At 39.0% G+C, this 24,331-nt stretch overlaps 1 protein-coding gene across 5 annotated transcripts in view; it reads right to left on the reverse strand.

Annotated features, from left to right (window-relative positions):
• Positions 1–24,331, reverse strand: part of ENOX1 (ecto-NOX disulfide-thiol exchanger 1) — a 366,915-nt gene that overhangs the window by 22,856 nt on the left and 319,728 nt on the right. For all 5 annotated transcript variants that reach the window (XM_042838792.1, XM_042838794.1, XM_042838791.1 and 2 more), the window contains 2 exons: positions 18,290–18,474; positions 1,438–1,545 (listed from right to left, as the gene is read on the reverse strand). In XM_042838792.1, the coding sequence (XP_042694726.1) occupies positions 1,438–1,545; positions 18,290–18,474 (293 nt within the window). The remainder of the gene's footprint in view (positions 1–1,437; positions 1,546–18,289; positions 18,475–24,331) is intronic.

Genomic DNA, 24,331 nt, shown 5'->3' on the forward strand with positions numbered 1-24,331 from the left:
TTAAAAGCCTGCCCTGGTGGTCCCTACGGTCCCTACTGGAGCTTCAGATTATAAGATATTCCTGAATGTTTCAGCAGAATTTAATTGCTACCAAGATAAAGTAACGCCATTCAATTTTGTTATTATTTTGGGGAGCATTTTATAATGCTGTACCTCAAATGCCATGTAGGAATGTAAATGAGGTGCAATTAGCTCAAGAGATCTAGTAGATTCTAGTAGTGTTTGTAAAGGTGCTGTTGTTACCCAATCCATTCTTCCCCAGGGCTTTTTCTAGCACACATCAGTTCTCATTTAGAAGGTTATCTTTGTAACAGTAAGTGCTTAGAATGTATATCTGAAAATAAAAGCTTTAATATTTTTCCAGAATGTAAATTATTAGTTTACAGAATATATTGCTCGTAAGATGTATTCAAAGAAAATTGTTAGGTGTGGAACAATGTCAGAGCTTTCATAATGAGCATTAAAAAAATCTGAAATACACATAATTTACTTGTCCTGATATGTAGATTAAATATTTAAATGTTTGACATATGCACACATACATGGTGAAAACTCTTACTCATGAGAACCTGCTGAATCTCTGCCATCAAGGCAGTTCAGAACCCACTGTGTTTAAACTGCATATAATGACCAAGTCACAAAATACTTAAGCTTTAAGCTCACGTAGAAAGGACAAAAATACATCTCACAGCAGAGACTGTTCCTATGCAGCACAGGTGGGGATCTGTGATTTCAGTGTGTCCGTGCTGTGTGGTTTATATACAACACATTCATTTTGTGCAAACCGTGCCTGCACACAGTGCCTGCACTGCTTCATCTCCAGTTTTACAAATCCAGCTCCAGATTTTCCTTCTGCTGTGGAACTGCCCATCTTACCTTGCTTATACAATAACAGTGTTAACAGACTTCTCAGTGGCACAGAACACCGCAGTATGAAAGAAAGCTAAGAAAAAGAACTAGATTTACAGCTATTTGCTTTTCAAGTGCATTGGTGAACTACTATTTTTAATGCCATTGGGATAAGTTCATGATATCTGCATGAGTGACACAGGAGATGACAAGCTCTCTGTCTTTAATACTAGTGTTGAAAGAGCATTTCAGGCATATTTAACTCTCCATTTTTTATTGGAGAGAAAATACACTTCACTGACATCTATGTTGAACAAATTAAGTGGAAATGCTATTCAAGATGTAAATTCACTACTGGATGGTGTAAAATAAGGGTCCATTTTCACTCTGTTCCCTTAAACTCTGTGTCAGCTCTGGCTGCTTTCACAAATGCTAATCAGAGCAGACACGTGGACATGACATAAGGTCGTGTCTTGCTTACAGCACAGTCAGTGGTCAGGCACCTATGGATTTTGGAGGCAAAGCCATGACTCCTCCATCCCCTTAGAATGCCTAAAACAGTATTTTTCTCCCACCAGAAGCACTCACCTGTTCCTGCAGTACTTTAAGCATTGCTTGTGTATGCGTTTGCTCTTCCTTGGCTTGCTCCAGCTCTGATTTTTTGTTATTTAATTCTTCCTGGATGCTCAGCAATTGCTGTACAAACAAAAGAAGGTCCTGGTTAGCACTATCTGGATCCAAAGCAGTATTAAACCTTCAGTTTGATAAATCCTCATTTCAAACAACGCTTTGCAGCTTGCTCCTACATTTATTATTGTTGCGTAATCTGTGTCTAAATGGACCAGAGGTAAATTATTTTCATCTGCATCCCCTTCTGCAGCAGTGCTTCACAAGTAGTGCATCTGTTAATGCATATAAAGATATTTGTTACGTTAAAGTAGAAACTCCTGGTACAGTATATCACCCACAGAGAGACTGTCACATTCATCTGAAGCAAAATCTTATTTGTAGAAGTATATGCGGTGGTTTTAATAATACTAGGGTAAACACTATGGCGTATAAATAATTTAAAAGCACAGCCTTTTAATATAATTAGTCATTGGCTCAAAGCCATTTTCGTGCTATGCAAAGCAATATTCTGGAAAGCTTTCACGTTGAGTTGCCAAGAAGACAAAAGCTTTCCTTTTTTTTTTTTTTTTTCTAATGCTGTGATATTTTAGCAGACCAGAAAGACTGACTCCCTCCAATCAATATGTCAGCTAAGAAGACAGCTGATGTGAATGTCAAAACAAAAAGCTATGTCCAAAACCAATTTTTAGGAAGACAGTTCTAGGATGTAGGGACATCTTTGAAAGTCCACATCTCCTGGTCCTGGCTAGCCCCACGTTCTGCACTGATTTTCTGTAACTGCTAAGAGCAGGTCAGTTCAGTGGATTTAATTAATCCTGGAATATTAATATGTATTTGTGTTAATGTGATGAATGTTACACATTGCTAAAGAGCTAGAGAAGACAGCCAAGAGATTAGAAATGAGTTTATGTTGATCTCTGTTAGTAATCAAGGAAGGAAATTCTGATTTGCTCAGACAACATATTGTTTTGCTTATACTCCTTTTTAAGGACTACCTGAGTGAGCAATTACTTTAATAACTAGACTTACTTATTTAACCATGTATCTAAGCACCTAATGCTCAGTTTATGCATGTGCTTAGGACTGGTAACTGACTCAAACAGATGTTGCAGGTGTTCAGCATCTTGCTAAATTACAGACAATAAATGTAGAAATAGCCCTTGGCCTTGTTCCACAGCACTGAAAGTCCCAGGCATGAAAGGATTCTGTGCCAGTATTGTTTTCAGAGCTGCTTGAAAACACTCAACATTTTGGGATCCAACAGAGTTATTAGTAGTGCATTTCTGGTGTAAGTAAACACCAATTTATGGATTCATTCAGCCACTAACATAAAATCCATGTCTGACTTTATCTTGCACTCTCAGCAATCCAGCTAGGTGTCCTCCTAACCAGGATCTGATCACCACCTCAGACTTGTGTTCATCTTGCCTGCTGGGTACCATTCCCTACAATTTCAGAAGATACAAAGCATTTGCACTGTCAGGTGTCATACACTGTTGCACAGGCAACTCTATAGCACAGTTATAGATTTCCAGATGTTTCATAACCTTTTAGCCACAAAGGGACAATTTGGTCACCTTGTGTAATTTCATGTTTTAAGACAGATCATTAACCTTCTCCCAGGATAGTTCTAGTTGATTTCTACACTAAAGAAAGAAAAGATTTTCCAGTGGCTAAGATGGTGTCAGGCTCACCTTGGCAGCTCCCCACTGTCCCTTCTTCATGCCTGCCCTCTAGATTTCTCCAGAAGCTGCAGGGAAGTGCTGGCACTCTCCACCTCATCTTCCCCCAGATAATCCGGGTTGACAAGAAAATGCATCTGAGGTTTTTGTCAACAATAAACAAAACCTGTGTCAACAGCATGTCTTGGCAGCCAGAAGGGCAAAGTGTAACTTGGGCAGCATTAAGCAAAGTAGAGCTTTTCCTTCTTTGCTCTGCACTGCTACAGCCCTCACCTCGAGTACTTTTTTTTTTTTTTTTCCCCACTGGCATGGGCTGCTCAGAGAAGCTGTGGGTGCTCCATCCCTGGAGGTATTCAAGGTGAGTTTGGATGAGGACCTGGGCAGCTTGAGCTGATAGGTGGCAGTGCTACCATGGCAGTGGGTTGGGATTAAATGGTCTCTAAGGTCCCTCCAAACCCAAACCATCGATTCTATTATCCCAGTGTTTTGAAGAGAAGAAGAGTTTACAAAACAACAGAAAGACAGCAGAAGCCATTTCAAGGGTCACTAGCAGAGACATCTAAGTTTTGGCAAGAGGATAGGTCACCTAAATGGAGCTGATGAAATGTCCTCTCCTTCCCAACTGCTATCTGTTAGACCTGATACAGCTGGACAGGGCAAAGATTGTCACAGAGCGAGGAGTCTTTGCTCTTTATCTCAGATATCTCCATCTCTGATATCTCCATCTCCACTCCCTGAGCAGTTATGTCTCGCCTTTGTGGCCAGTCTCTGACAGTTCAAAAGGAGAAGTGAAAATGAATAAGATGATCCAAGGGATGGACAAGGACAGGCTGAAAGAGCTGGGACTGTTCAGCCTGGAGATGAGAAGGCTCTGAAGTGAGCTGACAGGGGCTTTTCAGTCTCTAAAGGAGGAAGGGGACAGACTCTTTAGCAGGGTCTGTGGTGATAGAACAAAGGGAAATGGCTTCAAGCTTAAAGAGAGGGTAGATTTATGCTGGATATAAGGAAAAAATCTTTTTTCCTTAAAAGGCATTGGAAAAGGCTGCCCAGAGATGGGGTTCATGCCCCATCCCTGGAGATTTTCAAGGAGAGGCTGCATCAGGACATGGGAATCTTGATCTAGCTGTGCATGTCCCTGTTCACTGCAGGGGAGTTGGACTAGATGGTCTTTAAAGGTCCCTTCTATGATCCTCACATGATCCAGAATTGCATTTAGCTGTTTATATACCTGGGAAGGGAATTCCTTTTTTGCCTCTCCAGGCAACCAGCTAAAACACTGAAATGTCAGATTTGACTAACAACATTTACCAGTGCAGTGCTACAAGCATGAGGGAGTCCAGGGAGAACCACACAAGGGATCCTTTTTGCTCCACAGCCTCTGGAGGAAGTGAATAGGCTTGCCAATCCAAGAAGAATACCAATACCTCCCAGACCAAACCTTCATCTGAATTCAGATATTTCACTCCAGCTCCTGGAAGAAACCCTAGAGCTGTCCTTCTGAACAACATAAACTGCTACCTGGATAATCTTAAGTCCATCTTTGCCACTGGAAAGCCCATTCACTTATAGGCTGAACTTGTTATAATTTCACCAGAAACACTAAAATCATATTTCTCATCCTAACTGCTGTGGTTCTTCTACAGTCGAGTCTTATATATCACAGATCAGCTCACAAACTACTGCTGTTTTATTTTCACATCTTCCACTGCTATCTCCCGCTGTGCTTTAGTCTAATTATATCCTTCTTCCTTTGATCCTGACTTTCTATTTTGTGTTTGAGGCAATTTCCAAAGAGATGGCCTAGCATGGGAGGAACTGGAGTGGTAGACACACTCAGAGAGCACAAGGACAGATACTCCCCACTCAGCATCATGGCATTTGGTTTCAGGCCAACTGGGAACAAGAATCCCAGGAAACATCCCATGCTCTTGGTTTGTACAGGTTTTCATGGGTTTGCAGCTCATACTGCAAGCACTTGACATGAAATAAAACTTTCCAGGAGTCTTAATAGTCATCTTAAACTGTCAATGACTGTAGGCTTACTGTATATCCCTTGGCTCATATTTTCAAGACAGTAAATGGTTCCCATTTCATGGAGATGCAAAACAGAACATCTGTAACTAGTGTACCACATTCCCAGTCTCTTGTAAGGGTTTTCATTCACAGAACTGGGATCTTCCCATCCAGCCCCGAGTGACACCAGAATTGTTTAAGCCTTGTAATCATTCCCTGGGGACTTAACCTTTTTTCTTTTTTCTTTCTTGCATTTATCTCTAAAAGCTGCAGAATCTGCTCATTTTACATGGGCCAGTTTCAGAGCTTTTTTTTCTCCTGAGTGGTTGATGCCACCAAGTAAAAGGAATTATAACTGCCACTGCCACACAACATATTTTTCCCTTCTAGTCTTAATTTAGGAAATGATGAAATAGCTTTGACTGAAAAAAAATATCAGAGCAAGACAGATGATCAGCTTGAAAAATTTCAGCATGAACACGTGAGGTTTGGCAAAATTAGAAGCAAAGGGAAAGAGGATGTTACACTGGCAGGAATGAGGCAAGTTTCATAACAGTGACTGCTGTCATGTCTGCATATAAACAGACAGCCACTCCATAACGATTGCAATGAATGATGCCAAGATGAAGGTATTTAATTATTCAGAATTATTTTTTTCCCACATAAATGTGCTTATTAAAAATTGATCCTATAAAAATATGTTTTTGCCCTTCAGTTTCCTTGCAAGTGCATACTGCAATCAATTAAAATAAAAAAAATGTTCTCCTTTATTTTGCTTTTCATGCTGTCTGATCTTGTTCCATCTATTTTACTGCCTCTTCCAGCTCTTCCACCGGAGCTTCCTCCAGTGCCCACCCACCCACACATTTGCTTTCCCACTTTCCACCTGTTGTGTCCTGCTGGCTTGCTTCAGAGCTTCTGCCAACACAGCTATCAAAATAATCCTTACTTCAATCCTGTTTCACCTCTCCGGCCATTTCCTTGAGCCCTGATGTCATCAACTTGGTGGCACAGCCATGTCATTCAGTCAGCAATTCCCCCATTTTCTCAGGTAAAGGACTGACTTCTTGCCAAGCAGCCAGGAAATATCTGGCTTATTTATCTGTTATCTCCCAAAGCAGTAGTCCTCGACACAGAGTGACAATTTGGGTTTCTGAGAGTCCTCTGTTCCACCCAATATGGAGATGTTCAAGGTCAGGTTGGATGAGGCCCTAGGCAACCTAATACACTGTAATCCTGCCCACAGCAGGGGTTGGTCTTTAAGGTCATTTCCCATCCAAGCCATGCTATTGCTGTATGATTATGCAACGGTCTCTTCCCTGAGCCAAAGTCCTAGTGTCAGGAGCCAGAAAAGCACGGCATCCAGAAGTATTATCCTTGATGCAGAACTACCCTCTTCTCTTCTTGGGAAGGGGAGAAGGTAGCTGCAGTCATCTGTCAAAGGCAAAGGAGAAGCTACCAGCAGAAAGAGCAGATAACTCTCACAGGACCTGACACAAGGAAAACTTGATATAGGATGCGTTGATACAAGATTTTTGAGGAAGGCTGGAAAATGTCCAGCATCATGCTGTAGAAAGATCTTTCCTGGGTAAAATGGTAAGAAGAAGGGGAGAACTCTACTCCTGATATCAGCTTGGAAAGATATCCAGGGCTAACTGATGAATAGAAAAAGTCTGGAAAACATCGTGTGCAGCTGATGAAGTTTCAGGGAACCAGTTCTGAGTATTCCAGAGGGAAGCATCCCACAAAGTCTAGAGCTCCACCAGCACTGGTTTTGGAAGCACAGCTTATGTGCAAACATAGCTATTTGTCAATGTGGCTGCTGGGCTGTCCCAAAGAAATGAAGCCCTGAAGTAGGTCCAGATCAGACAGATACATATCACCTGTGTCCTACCAATGGCATTGCCAGAGAAGAGACAGGAAAGGAGAGAGAATTAATTTCATGGTTGTCTCTCCAGATGCCAAGAAATGCATTTTGGGGAAGAAAAAAAAATGCAAGGCAGCATGCCTGTTTCCCATGGCAGTTCTGAAGCTGCTTCCGAAAATACAGCTCTTCAGTGCTAAGCTTGCTTCATTCATGAGAACCAAATTCCTCCTTGTACATATGTGAGTAGCTGATTTATTTATATGAGAGGGAAGTGTGTGTGTGGGTTTTTTTTAATTATTTTTTTTATTATTTTTTCCACACGTTCCCACCTCCAATGATGAATCTCTATCAGCAGCAGTTCAGTGCTGTCCATGTGGCATAGATCTTGAAAGCTCAGACAGAAAATTACCATCTTAAACCAATCTTCACAGCTTCTGAAACATTAAATATAGATGGCATTATTGAAGCCAGCTGAATTACTCAGACTGTGTACAGTGTGGTGCCAGCATGGCCAAGAATGCTAACAACTGAACAGCACACAGTGCCTTGAAATATATGAGAAGTCCTAAAGGGAAAGTAATCGCTTGCTGTTGTATTGTGAAACATGCCTTCTTTTTACTCTTCACCTCCCAGCCCACATTTCTTCCTTTCTCCCCGGAAGGCAGTGTTACTTATGTACATTTAAATATGAATTGTGGACATATCTAGTAAAGGTAGGCATACACATAGCCTAGCAAGACAAAGGCTCTCAGAAGGAGAGCATGGTTGCCTGAACAAAACCATCAGTGCTAAGAAAAGGGAGGCAGAACAGAAGAGACCACAAGGCCTGAGGCAATACTTAGGATACTAGAAGGCTGACAGAATAACGAAAAAGGAAAACTAGTGTTTGCCACAAGTTTAGCAGTTACACTGCTGAATGGTCCTATTTTTGCTATTTTTTTGTTCTCCAGTTGCATGAAAATAAATATGAGCAGGGAGCAAAGGAAGTGAAGAAGTTCAGACAAAAGGGTTTCTCTGAGGTAGGAGCATTTCCTTTGATCACAGGGGAACAGGCAGTTTCAGCAAACCCAGCCCATTCGGCCACAAGTGGACTCATCTTCCAGTTTCTGGAGTAACTGCAGAGTGACCAGAAAAGATCTCGTGATCTCTCATGCCACTCTCTGAGTGGCAAACTCATTTGAAATGAGAATATCAGCCAAGAAAAGATGATGTTACATACTTTAACTGTGCTAACTCAGTTGAATAGACAGCTTCGACATCTAGTGAACACAGGCAATTGAACTCTATATGTTATCTATATGATATTAGGGGGCAAAATATTATTTTCCACTTACAACCGATGAAGGATTTATTTACATTCCTGTACATGAAAAATGGGGAACTCTGGTTTACTGGGTGCCTAAAATGAAAGCAAAAGTCACGTGCCTCAGAAAGGCAGGCTGAATTCCATCCAAGGTTACTTTTTTTCAGTTCTCAAGACACTAAGGCTTGTAAACTGAAAAGTAACCAAAACAAAGCAAGTTGTAACCTGAACAAAAGTGCAGCCATTTTCCCTATGGTGCACCAGAACTGGAGACCTAAGAAGTATGAAATCATAGGCACTGAAAGGTCTGCAGAGATGACTTAAAGTACCCACTTACATTGCCCATTTCTGAGGTTTTATTCTTTTTCCTTTCTCTTCCCAAAGAAGGCTTTATGCTGTCAATTCCAACTTTATTTCATAGGGGAAAAAAAAAAAAAAAAAAAAAAAAAAAAAGAGTTGGCCAGATGGAAAAGGACAAAAATCAGCAAGGAAAAGCAAGGAAAAAAAAGTGTTTCAAAAGAAGTGTTCACAGAAAAGAGGGGAACGATGATAAATATTTCTTGGCAGAGTCCTCCTTAGATGGAAGGAAAAGAAATAATGAATCAAAATGAAATCTCAGGCACACGATCAATTGCAAAATAAAAATACATATCACTCTGCCAGTGGACAGGATGGAAGGGCGTTTGTGTCTATTGCTAAGACAGACAAGATTTCATATCACAAATGCCCAGCACATGGCAGGCTTGAATAATGAGAAAGTAACTTCCCAGCTGAGCAAATACGCATTAGTAACAAGACGCTGATGAGGCCAGACAAATCACCAAGGAAACAGGGGAATGTGAAAGACAAGTCAAAGAAGCTTTAGAAATGAGCCCTCGAGGAAGTTAGCCATGTTGCAGCAATAAGGGTGACACACGTGCCGTACTGATGTATGACAAGGCATTATTAAAATAAAGAGCATGGTTGTGGATATTTTTTTAAGGGAGAAAAGGGCAACACAGCGTAATAGAGCAATGCTTGTCATCATTCCTTTCTCTCAGGGACTGTCAATATCACAGTAATTAGAAGGATATGATCGTTTGGATTGCTCATGGGGTTTGCAATGATAAGAGGCCCAGTCCTGAACTGGTGAGAGCTCCATGTGGATGAGCAGCCCAGCTCCAGCTTGTTTAGGGAATTTACCTGCAGAGTGAGCTTTCCTGCTTCTGACCAGAGGAAAAGAACATCCTGAGCACGTTAACTCTGTGGGTTAACCACCTTGTGAGGGGTTGGGAAGCAAGGCACGCACCTGAAGAGTGTATATGTATCATAGTAATAATGAAGAACACTGTCCTGCCACTTCCTTGCAGAGATGTTTGTCGTGCTCCCTTTTCCTGCTATTAGATTGACCACAGAGGTCCTATAGCTTCATAGCACCGAGCACAGGAGTAGGCAGGACTGAAATATGTCAAGTGAGAAAACAGACAGATGGAATTGTAACTGAAAGGACGTTATGCAGAAGATGGAGTCAGGATCTTCTTAAGTGAGGATTGAGAGCTAATAGACACATCAAGTAACACTTCTATTACATCTCACAATTAGGGTAGCCAGTAATTGGAAAAAGAGTTCAGAGAAGCTGCTGACTCTCCATCCTTGGAGAAACTGTGAAAACAGCCAGACTAGGCCCTAGCAAAACAATTCCAGAGCCGATTCTGCTTTGAGCATGTGATCTCTGGAGGTTCCTTATTACTTCTATTATTGTATGATTCTAGAGAATACATAATAGATATCAGATAATTAAATCTCAATTTCTTTTGTTTCCATGATGCAGAGTAATTCAGCCATGCTAACTACGAAAGGCTGTGTCTGGGACTGTGGATCAGATGGAAGGAGAACATGGATAGTGCAAAGAACAGCTTAACAGACAACCTACAGCTTTCTTTGTCAACCAGTATTTAGGAGTTTCTCTTACTCCAGCCAAGAAAGACAAACAATCTCTTAAGTCTGCTATGAACTGTTACATCAAATGAAAAGGGTGAAGTCCTTAGGTCCTTACAGGACCAACCTTCCTACCAGAAGTGAAATCCTCCCAGTTTACAGATTCTTTGTGCTAGCAGCAGGAATCCCTCTCTAGGATCTGCCTTTTAGAGTGGATTGCACAAGGTCTTTATTTTCATGATGCACTGTGGAGGGGAGAAGTTTGGCCCAAGCCAATTGCACCTCACCAATAAAGTCCCCTCCTATCTTTGCTAAATGAGGTCACTGACATGTTATGTAACCCTTAGCTTTTGCTAGCAATGGATGTATGAGCAGATTGCCTTAGAGTTTGTTCTGATCCTGATCAAAGGAAGAGGGCTGATCCTAGTTGAGTGTCAGGTTCCCTCTGCCTCATATTTGTCCCACAAGGCAAACCTGGCATGATGCATAGTCAAAAGAAGACACAATCATTCATTCACAGCAACCTTTTCTTCTCCAGCTTTTCAATCTGTACCTGTCTATTGTGGATACCCCTTCACCAGACAATGGCACTTGAATTGTATGACCATGTCTGTTCTTTCATGGAACTGCAAATGAGTATGATATAGCATCCTCTTTCTTAGCAAATCAAATCAGATTTTTTTTTTTTTTTAATTTTCATTTTCCTATTCAAGAAAAAACATTCATTTTAAAGGAGAACAAAAAGACACGACACATTTTAACTAGAAGGACAAATGACATTAGGGAAAATAATCAATTTGCCCAGTGTTATTGCCATTTAAACATAGCTCCTTGCAGAAGAAGCAGAGTTCCTTATAACGAAAGCATCAAATGCTTTTGGAAGCTATGTAATCAGGAAGCTGATGCTTGGATTTTAGGATCTTTTAAATAATTCACTTAAGATTGCTACAACTTATGAGACCTGCATGTCATTGCCACTAGACTACACTAGTGTGCTAATGAAGATACTAGTTGACTTCTTTCATATTTTCAATCAAACATGCACCAGATTATTTCTCTCGAAAGTGTTTTTTCTTCCTGCCAATCTCGCTTCAGCTTTACCATTAGCAGCAGGAAAAAATATGCTTCCCTCCATTATTTCATCACTATAACAGCAATCAAGAATGTGATGCTTAGAGAATCTGTGGTCCCTTGTTTACACTTCCTCGGAAACTGTTGAAGTAGTGGTCACAGAAATGGGAAATCAAAACATTACTTTTAGTAAGGAAAGGTTGTTAAAAACAAAGGACAAATCTTCTGACTTGCCTGAAATATGGGAAACAATTAGTACTTAATTGCCAGCTGCTCTTTTTATTTATTTATTTATTTTTTTAATAGAATCAGAAAGAGTAAGTATTTTCTGGAAGTTTGGATATGCTGTACTGGACAGTACTGTACAGATCCCAGAAAAGTACTAGAGAATAAAAAGAATACTTATGAGAAAAATTCTCTCCATCCTGGAAACAAATATATTTCTTACCAGATTCCAAACAACAACAGGACAAGAGAAGAAGGGACTGGCCTGTAAGAGAACATTCGGTCCTGTTCCTTGCTCTTATCTTGTATCCATTCCCCATAAATTTATAAATAAAGATCAATATTGCAATTATTACCTTAGTGCTGCTTTTCTAGGAAAATAGGAAAATCTAATTAGAATTCATACTTAGTAGAGTGATAAAAACATTTCCAACTTAATTATTCTGGTCTATTTATTCAGCAGGTAAAAAGCAAATCCAAGGAGTAATGTTTTTTATCTCTTTTATTTACTCTTCTCTTTAGTACTGCATTTGGTGAAAAAGCAGGTTATGGTTGTGTGTAAGTGGCTGGATTATGTGCTGAATAGATATTTGGTGTGCAAAGTTAGGTGGATATAAAAGACTACAAAACTTCCCTGCCTTTATGGTGTATTAATACATATATCCATAAAATGCTCCATCTATTTAAAAACGATGTTAATCTCAGCACTAAATTGATACTAGAACCTGTATATTTAAGGGTAAATGATGATCATGGTACTGACATGGCACTGGATTTGGCCGTTTTCAGCCAACAACAAATGTACCTGTGACTTCTGACATTTCACAAAGTTTCCAAGTGAGAGAAGGGAACAACCAAACATCTGTGAAAAATCTGAGAGCTGCAGACCTAAATGCCAGCTGAGGCTTAGAGAAATTTGATAGATGGTGGAAAAGTCTCTCATGATGTCCCATACTACTTATTACTTAGCCTTCTTAGACAGAAATATGCTTTTTCTTCTGTTCTTATTGAAGGAGAGTAGACCACGGAAAGAGTAGATTCTTTCAGAAATTGTGTGAGAAAAAACTTCTTGTCAGACAGAATAAGCTAGGAAGGATCTGAGGAATATTCTCAAATGGGAAAAAAAGTCTTCCTGTTAAGTGAGGAGATCTGAAGATGGATAGCTCTGCTACAGCGGCTGCTAATGGCAGAAGACCAACTCATTTCAATGTCAGCACAGTGAGACCAACACTATATATACTGTCTTACATAAAAAGCTGACGGAGCCAGGACCCTTGTGCCATCTTGATTAGGGCCCAAATCCAATTCACAATGGCTGTTCTTGTCCCCAAGGGAGCAGTGAACATACAGAGGGATCTACAACGTTCTCCAACACCAATTCTCACCCTCCTGACCACTGCTGCGAGGCACATCAGAAAGTGAAATGCTCTTCCCTGGATGAGCTTGAAATGACTTCTGGTCATCTGGCATTTATCAAGAGCCCTTTTAAGATCAGACGAGTAATTTCAGATGCATGTGCTATTTATTTTTCACGCTAAATGACTGGTAAACTGCAAAAGCTAGTTCTCAGTAGGAAATGTCATGAGTAATGTGGCGTCACAAAAAGGCTCTGTGTTGCATATTGAACAACAAGGCCAGGAACGTATTGAATAGGTGATAATTAACTGTGCACTCCCTGTCTGCAGCGCTGAACAGGGAAAGGTCCCTGAGGCGCAGAAAGCAAAATACAGAGTCTGTAGTTCTGGCAGTTCCTGCCTTCTGAGCACTCAAGTTTGGAATCTGTATTGCTGTTTGAGTTAATTTGATACTGTTTGGGGAAAAAAAAAAAAAAAAGAAAGAAAGAAAAAAAGAAGACAAGACAAAAGAGGACTTTCATCATGCTGCAGCAGAGTGGCACCCATGAGGGTCATTAACAGGGTCAGAATGTGTTCATCCTCCTGCTGAGACATCCAGAGCTAACAGTCGACGGCAGTGGCAGCAGTGCCTCAGCCTTCATGTCAGCCCTATGCTTACCACCCACGACTATTCCTATTGTTCCTGCTTTTCACCTCAAGCAATGATTTTAAGTGAGGCACCCCCACACATCCCCCGCTAATGCAATAACCCTGTGGCTAGATTTTAATGCATCACCACCAATGAAGGGGAGCCTGTGCTGTCACTGTATGTTAGGAGCATGAACCTCAGCCCAGATAATGAAAAAGGCCCCTTGGGGAACCTGGGCAATGAGGTGGCTCTTACATCTCCCAGGCACAACTCAGCATGGGCACCAGAAGAACTGTAGGCACTAGGGTACATTTCCTGGAGAAAACATAGGTGGAAGAATGGTTTAAATGGGATTTCTGGATAATGGCCTTGCTTACAGGAATTTACATCAGCCTGTACTGTATCAAGCTCAAGGGGCTGTGAGAGGAAAAAACATTAGTATGGCACATTCACATGATGCAGTGAAGCACTGTGCCAAATCACCAGCCTGTAGGAAAATAAGCCAGATTACTACAGTTATGCAAACAAGTCACCATACCTTGGACAATTAAACCTGACCAAAAGGTGGAGCTAGCTAGTTCAAGTAAAGACTCATGCTAAAGGAATTAGCATATTTCCAGGACCTGAATGGTGCTCTGTAGACTTTGGACTACCTTGAGGTTTAAAACATTGCACTAGTGGCTGTTCTATGGAGATGGTTCACAAACAACTCCGGATGCCCAGTAAAGATGTAAAATGTATTTGCATATGTGCTGACGACTGACATCACATACATGGCACATCGAGATTTTTCAAAGGCTTTTCATCTTCAGATAGATTTTATAAAGGATGTGGAAACCACATCATTGTCTCAATAGTGATTCACTGTTAGAACCTGAGTCCTTGTTTCAAAGCATGAAGGTGACAAGTGCAGTTCCTCAGGAATATTCTTTGGTGGACAATAATAAAGGAGAACATTTCCTTCACTCTGCTCTCAGAATGGTTGAAAGATTTTCATGAGAATTTTGTAAAAGAATTCTACGTGCTATTCCACATAGAATATGGCAAACCAAATGGTTGAAATTTGGACAAGTTATATATCTGCTGAAATCTGAGTCTTTCAGTGGCAAGCATCAAGCAACACCAGTAGGTGCTACTTTCTACATTACCTATAGTCATGTGTTTGGTAAAACATTTCAGAAAAGGAGACAAGATTTAAAAATTTCTTAGAAGTGGGCTGCGAAATATTGTAAAAATAAATAAAAATGTAACATCCCTCCTTGTGATCACAGACCGTATTGCAGAATACCAAACACTGCTGAAAAATGGGACCATTTGGAAAGTGATCTGCTTGGTATGTGTGTTCACATATAGAAATAAATTGAAGACAGTGCTACCTATGCAGCAATGACAAGTTAATTCAATTTCTATCTCAAAATCAGGTAAAGTATATCTCATTTGTTACCATGGATACAAGACATTATTTCCATTTGTTTGAGATCTCACAGCGGGTATGAAATTAAACTGTGACACAATTTTATGGAGAAAGTTGACTCAAAACCCCACAAGTTCAATGCCATTAGTCCGAAGGATTTTCTTTTTTAGACATAATAAATGGGGAGGTTGCTACTATTGCCCAAAAGTTATATTTCATAAGCAAACATCAATGTGATTTTGCTGACGGTACTTTGGAGCAATAGCAGTAATAGAAAATAAACATTCATTTCATCAGTCCTGCAAATGTGAGAAAGCATCCTGAAAAATATCCAGATGGTAGAGTTACATTGAGAATACATTGAAGTTGTGCTATTTGCTGTTATTTGGCACCAAATGTTTACCAAAAAAATTCTGAATTCTGAAACTGTATCCATTTTTTCTCAGATAAATCTGCTTTATAGACTGCAGCTCAAATCAATTAATCTCTAGTTCTCAAAGTTAAAAGCAAAAAGGGTATGTAAAAGAGTGGGGAAATAGAGAGGAAAGAGACAGGAGAAATACTTTTTTTTAATGCTGACATATATGTAGGATTCGGGAATTCAGTGGCACTCAGTTTACCTTGCCTGACATTAATTTTAATATATAGAAAAGGATAAAAGAGAATACAGGTCTTCTTGTTAAATTATTACCACTCAAGTTCTGGGTATGTGTTTAATATTTCATTGAGAGACTGATTTCCATAGATGCTGAGCACCTGCTGTACTGATGGATTTCAGCTAAGATTGTCATCCCTCAGCATTTACAAAGCCAAGCTGAGATAAAACAAAGTCTACCTAAATCAAAGGTTTAGTTCTAAATATTCATGGATGAACTGCATGAAAAGCACAGAGGTCGTGAGATGTCATGACTACAGCTAATCATTGAAATCCAAAGCCATCATCCAGCTGCTTAATTGACTGATTATTTCCCACCAAATATTCTGAACTCCACCTCCTGTGCCTCTGTGTTGCTGCCCTCCTCAGCATATTGTCAGACTGGATTATCTGCAATGTCTTCTCCAGCTACTTGGGCCATCTCTAATTATATCCCATTGGGAGTTGGTAGGTTCAACCCCCCCTGGATGGCAAACAAAAAAAATTCAACCTCACAGCAAAACTGTCATGAACATAAAAACACTCAGAGGAACAGTGACTGCAGTGTCCATTGCTCAGTTGAACAGAAAGATAAGTAAGTCACTCTCTGTTATTGGCTTTTGTTATTAACATTTTCTTGAAGTTACAATAGCAATCTATTTATATTCTCCAGTCTTGATTATCCTTCTTTCAGACCCCAGATAGGAAATGATAAAAAATGCAAAATGAGTGTTAGAGCTCCAGTCTTTTGATTTAGTAGTATTTTGTGCTGATTTTTCACTAATTTTAATGGAGAACTAGCAGTAGGCTGAAATTTAGAACAATATTTATATATGCAGTTAAATTTAACAAAGACAGTGATATTTAAGCATCCATTTAGAGAAAGGGAAGATCATGAGCAGACCTTAAGCATACCTAGAGTACACAGAAACCTTAAGTACTTTTGATTAGTGGCTTTATTCCTGAGTACAGGAAAGATTTTATTCCTGAATGATCAATGACTTTTCTGTTTCATTCCAAATTACTCTGCCATATGATAAATCATTCTGATTTGGTAAAACTCTGAGGGCTTAGATGGGGTTTATGTTCATACAAACATGTGTGTAGTACTTAAGCTCATCTTGTGCTCCATTATTTGGTGTTAAGCAGGATTTGTAGACTGGTTGGATTTGATATGTTCTGTGATAGCAATACAATTCTTAATCCAGCCGGGCAGCTCATATGTAAGTTAGTATCTTCTGGCTGTGGAGTTTTGTCATATGAACCAGCTTAGTACAATCTGGAAGTGGGTACAACTTGTCCCCTTTTGGAATCTAATAACCATGAGTGATTGAGGAGGACATGTGTCGCTTCAGGGCATTCATGAACCAGGCCAAATTAACCTCTGCAGTGACATAGCCGAGCAGCTCTATTCTAAATTGTAGCATCACAGCATCACAGATTGGCTTGTGTTGGAAAGGACCTTAAAACTCATCTAATTCAAACACCCTGCTGTGGGCTGGGACATCTTCCACTGGATTAGGTTACTCGAAGCTCCATCCAACCTGGCCTTAAACTCTCCTAGGGTTGAAGAATCCATAGCTTCTCTGGGCATCCTGTTCCAGTGACTTGCCACTCTCATAGTGAAGAATTTCTTCCTTATATCTAATCTAAACCTACTCTCTTTCACTTTAAAACCATTTCTCCTTGTCCTGTTACTATATACATACGTCTTTTGAGCCTCTCTTTAAGTATTGAAAACTACAACAAAGTATTCCCAGAGCTTTTCCTTCTTCAGACTGAACAACCCCAATTCTCTCAGCCTTTCTTCACTGGAGGGGTAAGTATAGTTGGGAACCCAAGCCAGTGTCATGGTGAGCTACTGCCCTCGCTCTCTGTTACGTAGCATCAAAATGTATGTGTCTTTTCAGGAAAGAAGTGATACATGCATGTCGAGCAAAAAGTGCTTATGTATTAATGTACATCTGAGAGAAAGCAGGGGGAACAGGTCTAGACATGGTAGACAAGACCTGACCTGCTCAATATCAGGAGCACACTGTCAAATACAGGATAATGCATATAGAAACCTGAACCTCTTCTAAAGGGACACATGGCAGTTAACGGCTTACTGGTTATCAGCTTTGTTGCTGCACTGAACCGTTTAAAAAATTGCCTGAATGGGAACATTACATTCAAGGATCAGAAAAAATAATAAAATCTTGGAAGATAATACTGGTGTTAATGTCCATTTGCAAATTTGCAGGAGGGCAATCTGGACAAACTGGAGATCCTCAAAGGAGAGTCAGGAGAAGAAAAGACAAAGCTATAAAGTGGAGATGCATCTAAAGATGCAGAACAAATGCAAATGAAGGTACCACTATGCTATGCTGAAAAAAAGCTCCTGTGCAGAATTAAAGCTCATTGGATTAAATGAGAAGAAAAATAGAGGATGTACCAAAGTAATTTGCTCCTAACTACAACATGCATAGGAAGCTTTCTTGAAAATGATCAGTGGGTTTGCCATTTAGGTATTCCTAAAATGACTGTCCCTAAAATTGTCCCCAGACTCTCCTCCCCTTCCCTCCATACCTAAAATCAGCAAGGTTTTGATTTTGAAAAGAAATCAATATAGTAATTTGTGGCTAATAGCCCTGCGTACAGCATAGATCCTCGGTAGCATTTTCCTAAAAGAGAAGACCTGTTTTTTCTTCCATGGCAATACCTGCTGCATGCCTTGCATCGTCTGCTGTAGGAACTGCAGCTGCTGATCCTTTGTAAGGCTTTCTTCTGTTCGAAAGAGCTGTCCTTTCTCTTGCTTCAGAAGCTCCACTTCGTTTCTATAAGCATCCAGTTGCCATCGAAGACTATCATTTTCTTCCTTAAGCGCGTATGCTTGGGCTGCTAGAGCTGAGAGAAAATGAAAATGAGAATAAATCAGTAAGTTGATTGTTTCCTTAGAAATAATGTGGAGAATATTGTTGGGGAAGGTGACAGTAGAGCTGAAAGCTAGTGAGACATTTCAGAGCTGAGGCAAGACCTAGCAGAGATGAAAACGATTAGACTCTGGCAAAGGCTGTCACTGGGAAGTTATTTCATGGGATGGAAGGATCCATAAAGCAACCCTGGATAATTCAAATGCTACTTGCAATCTAGCTGCTAAATTTAGGCTTATATTTGGGGAAGAAACTGGCATCCAAAGGCAAAACACTTCCCAACTTTGCAACATTTGCCCAGTGGTGTTATGGGATCTGGTACAATCATTTAATAATTAGTCTAGTGCAAATCCAATCAGATCTGTGCAAAGGAACTTAGACTACGTCAGGTTGTCTGGATTTAATCCCATAGGAGAAGAAACATGGAAATTCCTCTCCAATCTCCCTATGAACTGCTTCATAGCAATGGTTATGAGAATCCATTTAGACAAAAAAAAAGATGATACAGAGCAAAATTATATAAAATGCAAATGCTTTGAAAAAGTGTTGACACTACAAGAACATTACTACATTAAAGGCATTGAAAGACACTTAAGTCATTTCCTTAGGAAGCTCCATTTGGCCCCTTTTCAATTTAGAATGGCATTTTTATTATCATAACTGATAGCAGGTGTTTGTGAAGAAATCGATTAGTATGCAGGGATGGAAATTACATTTGCCAAATGACTTGCACTGTCTGCAATATAAGCTAAAATTTGTGTTGCAAAAGGCAGAGGGCTATAAAGCATGTAGCAGGAACATTATTTAAATAAATTATCTAAACGTAAATACATATAGGGAAGTATGGCATTCATTGCTTTAGGGATGCCATTTTCATCCTATAGGAGAACTCAACCCTGGTAGCATTTACATATTGGCAGTGTGAGTGGCCATTTGGCATATCAGACCATCATACCACACTATTTTCCTTCTTGGAACCTTGGAACACAGCAACATTACAGGGCAGCTGTAATTAAAAAACAACAATCTACCATAGCCAATTCTATCAACATTTGGTAACTGAAGCACATAACTGATTTACATTCCTGATTAAATGATTTCAGGCTTGATAGTACAGAATTCTTTCTTGCCCACCTACAATAGCAATATGGTTAAACTCCAAATTATCAGAAATAGTATTGACTCCATTTAATGTTAGGCCTCACTTGACTAGAGCAGCATTTAGATGTCACAGTGTTTCATTATCAGTAGAAATGTTCTATCTTTGGTAGGATAAATGTATCTTTTTCTGAGATAATTTTTACTAATTTTAAAGTAATACAAATGCTTTATCCAAAATAAAGTAGAATTAGCCTTTATTAAAATATAGGCGTGGACTGGTTATTGCACTTAATTTGGATATTCTACGGAGTATCTCTGGAAGATTTAGTAAGAGTTACAGTATTGTTACATCAAATTAAATTGTTCTGAAAAGCATGTAATCATCCTTCTGTGACAAAATATACCCTCAAGAAATTACAATGATGAGTCCAATGGGCAAATAAGAGGATGAAATCTTTTTTTTTTTTTTTTTTTTATGAGAGCCAACAAGGTACGCCTAAAATAGAGTCTGAGCAAATAAAAACCTCAGTCGAACAAAAACATATATCAGAAGCTTATATTAAAATTTTATTCTTTGATTTATGTAATGGATTTGAACTAAATTACTTGAAAATACAGCTCGTCTTTGCAGTGTCCAGAGGAAAGTAATTAAATAAAATGGCAGCCATTTGTATTGTCTTCCTCCCACCAATTGGACTGTCCCCAGTCAAAGAACTGCATTTTTTACAATACTCAGTTCCAGCCAGAAACCCAGATTTAGTTGAGCTTTAGGCTGCTTTAACTGGAGAAGCTGCTGTGGTGCATTTTCTTGGCCTCATCATGGCCCAGATGGAGAACATATTTTTTCCCACATAGGTAAATTCAGGCTATTGAGTGGGGCTGAGGACGGCACTTCTGTCTTCTACAGATGCATGAAAGTAGGGAAAAAGCAAAAGTCTTCTACAGATTGTGAAAATCACCTATAGGTGATGAACTTGTTAGGATTTAAAAAATCACTCTTCCAAATTGCACTCTATATGAGCTTCAGAAGCAAAAGCTTGTTTTTCCTTTAGAAAAGCAAAACAGCTTTTTTTGCTGCTAAAAATTCAGTTGCACCAACAAATGTCATTATTTTATTATTTTAAAATTATTTTAGAATGCCATATTAAGATCTGTATTAATAATTGGATTACTGTACTACCAAGAAGTCCTACGCAAGGATGGTGCCCCATCAACCTATATTCCAGATCCTAGAAGAATAAAGGCTGTGTTTGGAAGAGGTAACAGCATATGTTAGCATATCTCAAACAACCTGAAATGTGTGAAGAAGAATATAGCAGAGATGAGTTTGTGATATTAGGCAGAATTCCTAGATGCATCCAAAATCTTATCAAAATTATTATACAATCTGGTGCTCTTCTTAGCCATTCACAGTAAGCAGCTAAAGAAAGAATCCAAGGTAGAAGTCCTTAAATAAGGAGGATGCAACCCATACAGTAGCACTATAATAGAATTCTACACTGTCACAAGCTTTCAGATGAATTATTTTTAGATTAAACCATTAACTATATGGTGTTCATACACAGAGTTCTTTTGTTATTTAATTTTAAGCTACAAAAAGCTCTGTTCCTAATGTGAATAAAGCGGTTAGTAAAAAAGTCATCAAATAGAGCATAAGTCAAAGAAAGACATCTGGTAGACGCCAGGGGCTCCATCTCATTCAGCACTGCGTAACTCTGAAACAAAATCAAAAAGATTCTTTTTGTTTGCACATCATAACCGTAATTTTAAGTTATTTATATTTTAGTGAATTAAAATCATTCTGGATTCAATGCAGTTATCCCAAATAGAGCAGTTTGCTTACATTTTATGCATACTGAAGAACACCTTATTGAATACTAAACTACAATTTTATGAAGAATTTTTGGAGATAATGGAATCTGCATTTTAAAAAGTAAATATTTTTCTCATTTGTGCAGAATTATTTTTTCTATAATTGCATTGATACAGCCAAGGGGTGTATTTTTTGCTTAAGAGGTTTACTTAGCTCATCCCACTGCAACTTCTGATTCCATTTTAAGTTTGGTAGTTCTGATACTCATCTACAGAACCCCTCACTGAGACACACTAGAAAGCTTCTTAGGATAAAAGACAATTAAAGTGAAAGTTTGTACAGAAGCACGATATAGAAGGAAGCTAGATCAAAAGAAAACTCTGACAAGAATCCCAAATAACTGCCTGTAATGCAAGCAGAAGAGAATATTTGTACCTGAACAGACACAGCTGGCAACCAGCCCAACATACGCTTTATAGCATTTTCATGGGGGGACACAAACGGATACCTGTCAGTCTCAGAGAATCAGCTAGGGGAAGATCAGACGTATGTAAGTGGGGAAGCCTTCTCTTCAATATCTTGAAGACATCTAAGAGGTCAGTGTGATTTGCTTGTTCTGAGGCAGCAGTGCCACAGCAACAGCGTTATGGCCAAACTGGTTACATGCAGTGGATCCAGATTAGACCCAAAACAAACAAACAAAAATTCTGGATTAAAAAAAAAAACAAAAAAAACCAGTGACTGAAATACAGAAATACTCTGAAGTCTCAAGATGTATTAAAAATGTCTCAAACTGATATCTCAGAAAAAAAAAATTACTTTTCTAGGTCATCTATTTCAGACGCTGTTAGGTATGTGCTTTTTTTTTTTTTATCAGCAGCACCAACTTGTGCCATTTACTTTCATCTAGTTTTCTGTGGTTATATCTAACCTCATGCATAATAGCTGCCCATGGAAGATGAGGTAGAGTAAGTCTACACAGTGAAAATAATTGTAATTACAAATAATCGTAGTATTTTATAACTCACATAGTGGCCAGGAAATAAACTGAACATCCCAAGCCTCTGTTTTTATATGTTTATAGTTATTGCAGAACTTGGGGATAATTAATACGTTCCTAGCAATTTTATTAACACATACCTGGGCATTAATAACATTTATAACACTACGTTTAATATTAATGACAGACTACTAATTCACATATGGAAAACACTCCTGGTTGAAATTCATAGGCAGTAGCTTATCTTCAGGATCTGTAGCAGTCTGGAATTAATATCTGAAAAATAAATGACCAAGCAATGGCAACAACAGAAAAGTAACTTGTAAATTCAAGAGCATATACTTCCCCATGATCTGCTAGCAGAAGTTTTCCTACACATATTTTTTCTTTCTTATAGGTACTTCTAAAGAAATGGATTATAAAACTGACAACTTTTTATTTATTTAAGACTTTTAGTCTAACCTCTTTAGCAGAAATTCTCAGGGTTTTGGAACTTTTGCCAGTGTACCAAAACAGTGTCATGAAAACAGATGAAGAGCATATACCCAAGCTTTCCTTCCACCTGAGTTCTACTAATACCATGATCCTAATTTCCTGATATGAAAATGGGGTTTAAAATGATATGATGCTCCTTTTGATAACATCAACAAGAATAACATCAAGAACTGTCAAAATGATGGCTGTTGTTATGGTAATTTTTTTGGCTGCATCAATTCCATTGCAGAGCATTTGCTGTGTCTAAAAAAAAAAACAAACCAAAACAACAACAACAAAAAACCCAGAACAAACAAACCAAAAAACACAACATAAAAAAAAAAAAACAACTTGTCAGAAACTGCTACTACTCTACTACTTCAAAGAATTTTCAGTTTGAAGGACTAAACAAGTACAAGAGGAGAGAAATAAGGACATGGAGTTCACAACCATAAATACAAACAATAGAAGTTATCCTTGGCTTCTATCTAGCTTGCTTGTTTTTCAAACAAGTGAACTGTGAAGCATCATAACTAGGGGAAAGTCAGCAAGGGAAAATGATTTTGGAGGATCTGGAAGGTCATGAGGTATGTCAGTTGTCATTAGTAAGGAAGGTAGTCTTAGCAGACAGCGAGCATGGAAGATCTTAGCTGATACCCTGTGAGTCTGTAGTAAAACAGCGTTTCAAGATTTGAAGATAATAGTATGAACTCTTATATAAGCCTTTCTCTACATGCTGTACAGATATCTGAAAGGTACTAAAAATTCTTGGTCTTTACAGTTATGTGCTGGAGAAAATCTTTAAATAGAAATGAATGTCAGTGTAGATCATCATACCCTCTAAACAGAAGAATCTCTTGAATCTAAACATCAATGAAACCGCTATATTTCATTAAGGAGGATTTGTCTGTTTCTTTCTCCTGCCTGAAGGCAACCATAATTGCATCTTTTTTTTTTCTTTTTTTCTTTTTTTTATTATTATATATGAAGGAGATGTTGTGTTGGAAAAAAACAACAAGAAAAACTTTAAATAATTTTACAGTCATCCTAGCAAAAACAGCTTTTGACTCTTCCTTAGCTGTCTTCAGGATCTCAGGTTCTTTCAGAAGGCACAAACTAGTCTCAAGTAGCCCAAATACTAAGAAATTGAAATGCCAGGGGGTCCTTCCTGTTTGAGCAGTATTTGTAGCCACCTCTTGATTTGTAGGAAACAACTCTGTGGTTGGACTGGATCCTGAAGGTCTTTTCCAACGTAACTGATTCTATGACTCTATGGTGTGTTGTATGCTAACATGAAAATTTTTGGATATTGGTTCAATATAATATATCAAGGACTTCCAGTACTTGAAGGGAATATATAAAGCCTCCTCTCCTCTCCTCTCCTCTCCTCTCCTCTCCTCTCCTCTCCTCTCCTCTCCTCTCCTCTCCTCTCCTCTCCTCTCT

This window comes from Centrocercus urophasianus, unplaced genomic scaffold (genome assembly GCF_019232065.1).
Source record: "Centrocercus urophasianus isolate 14NV4802_14NV808 unplaced genomic scaffold, USGS_Curo_1.0 seq_9, whole genome shotgun sequence".
Classification (NCBI taxonomy): Eukaryota; Metazoa; Chordata; class Aves; order Galliformes; family Phasianidae; genus Centrocercus; species Centrocercus urophasianus.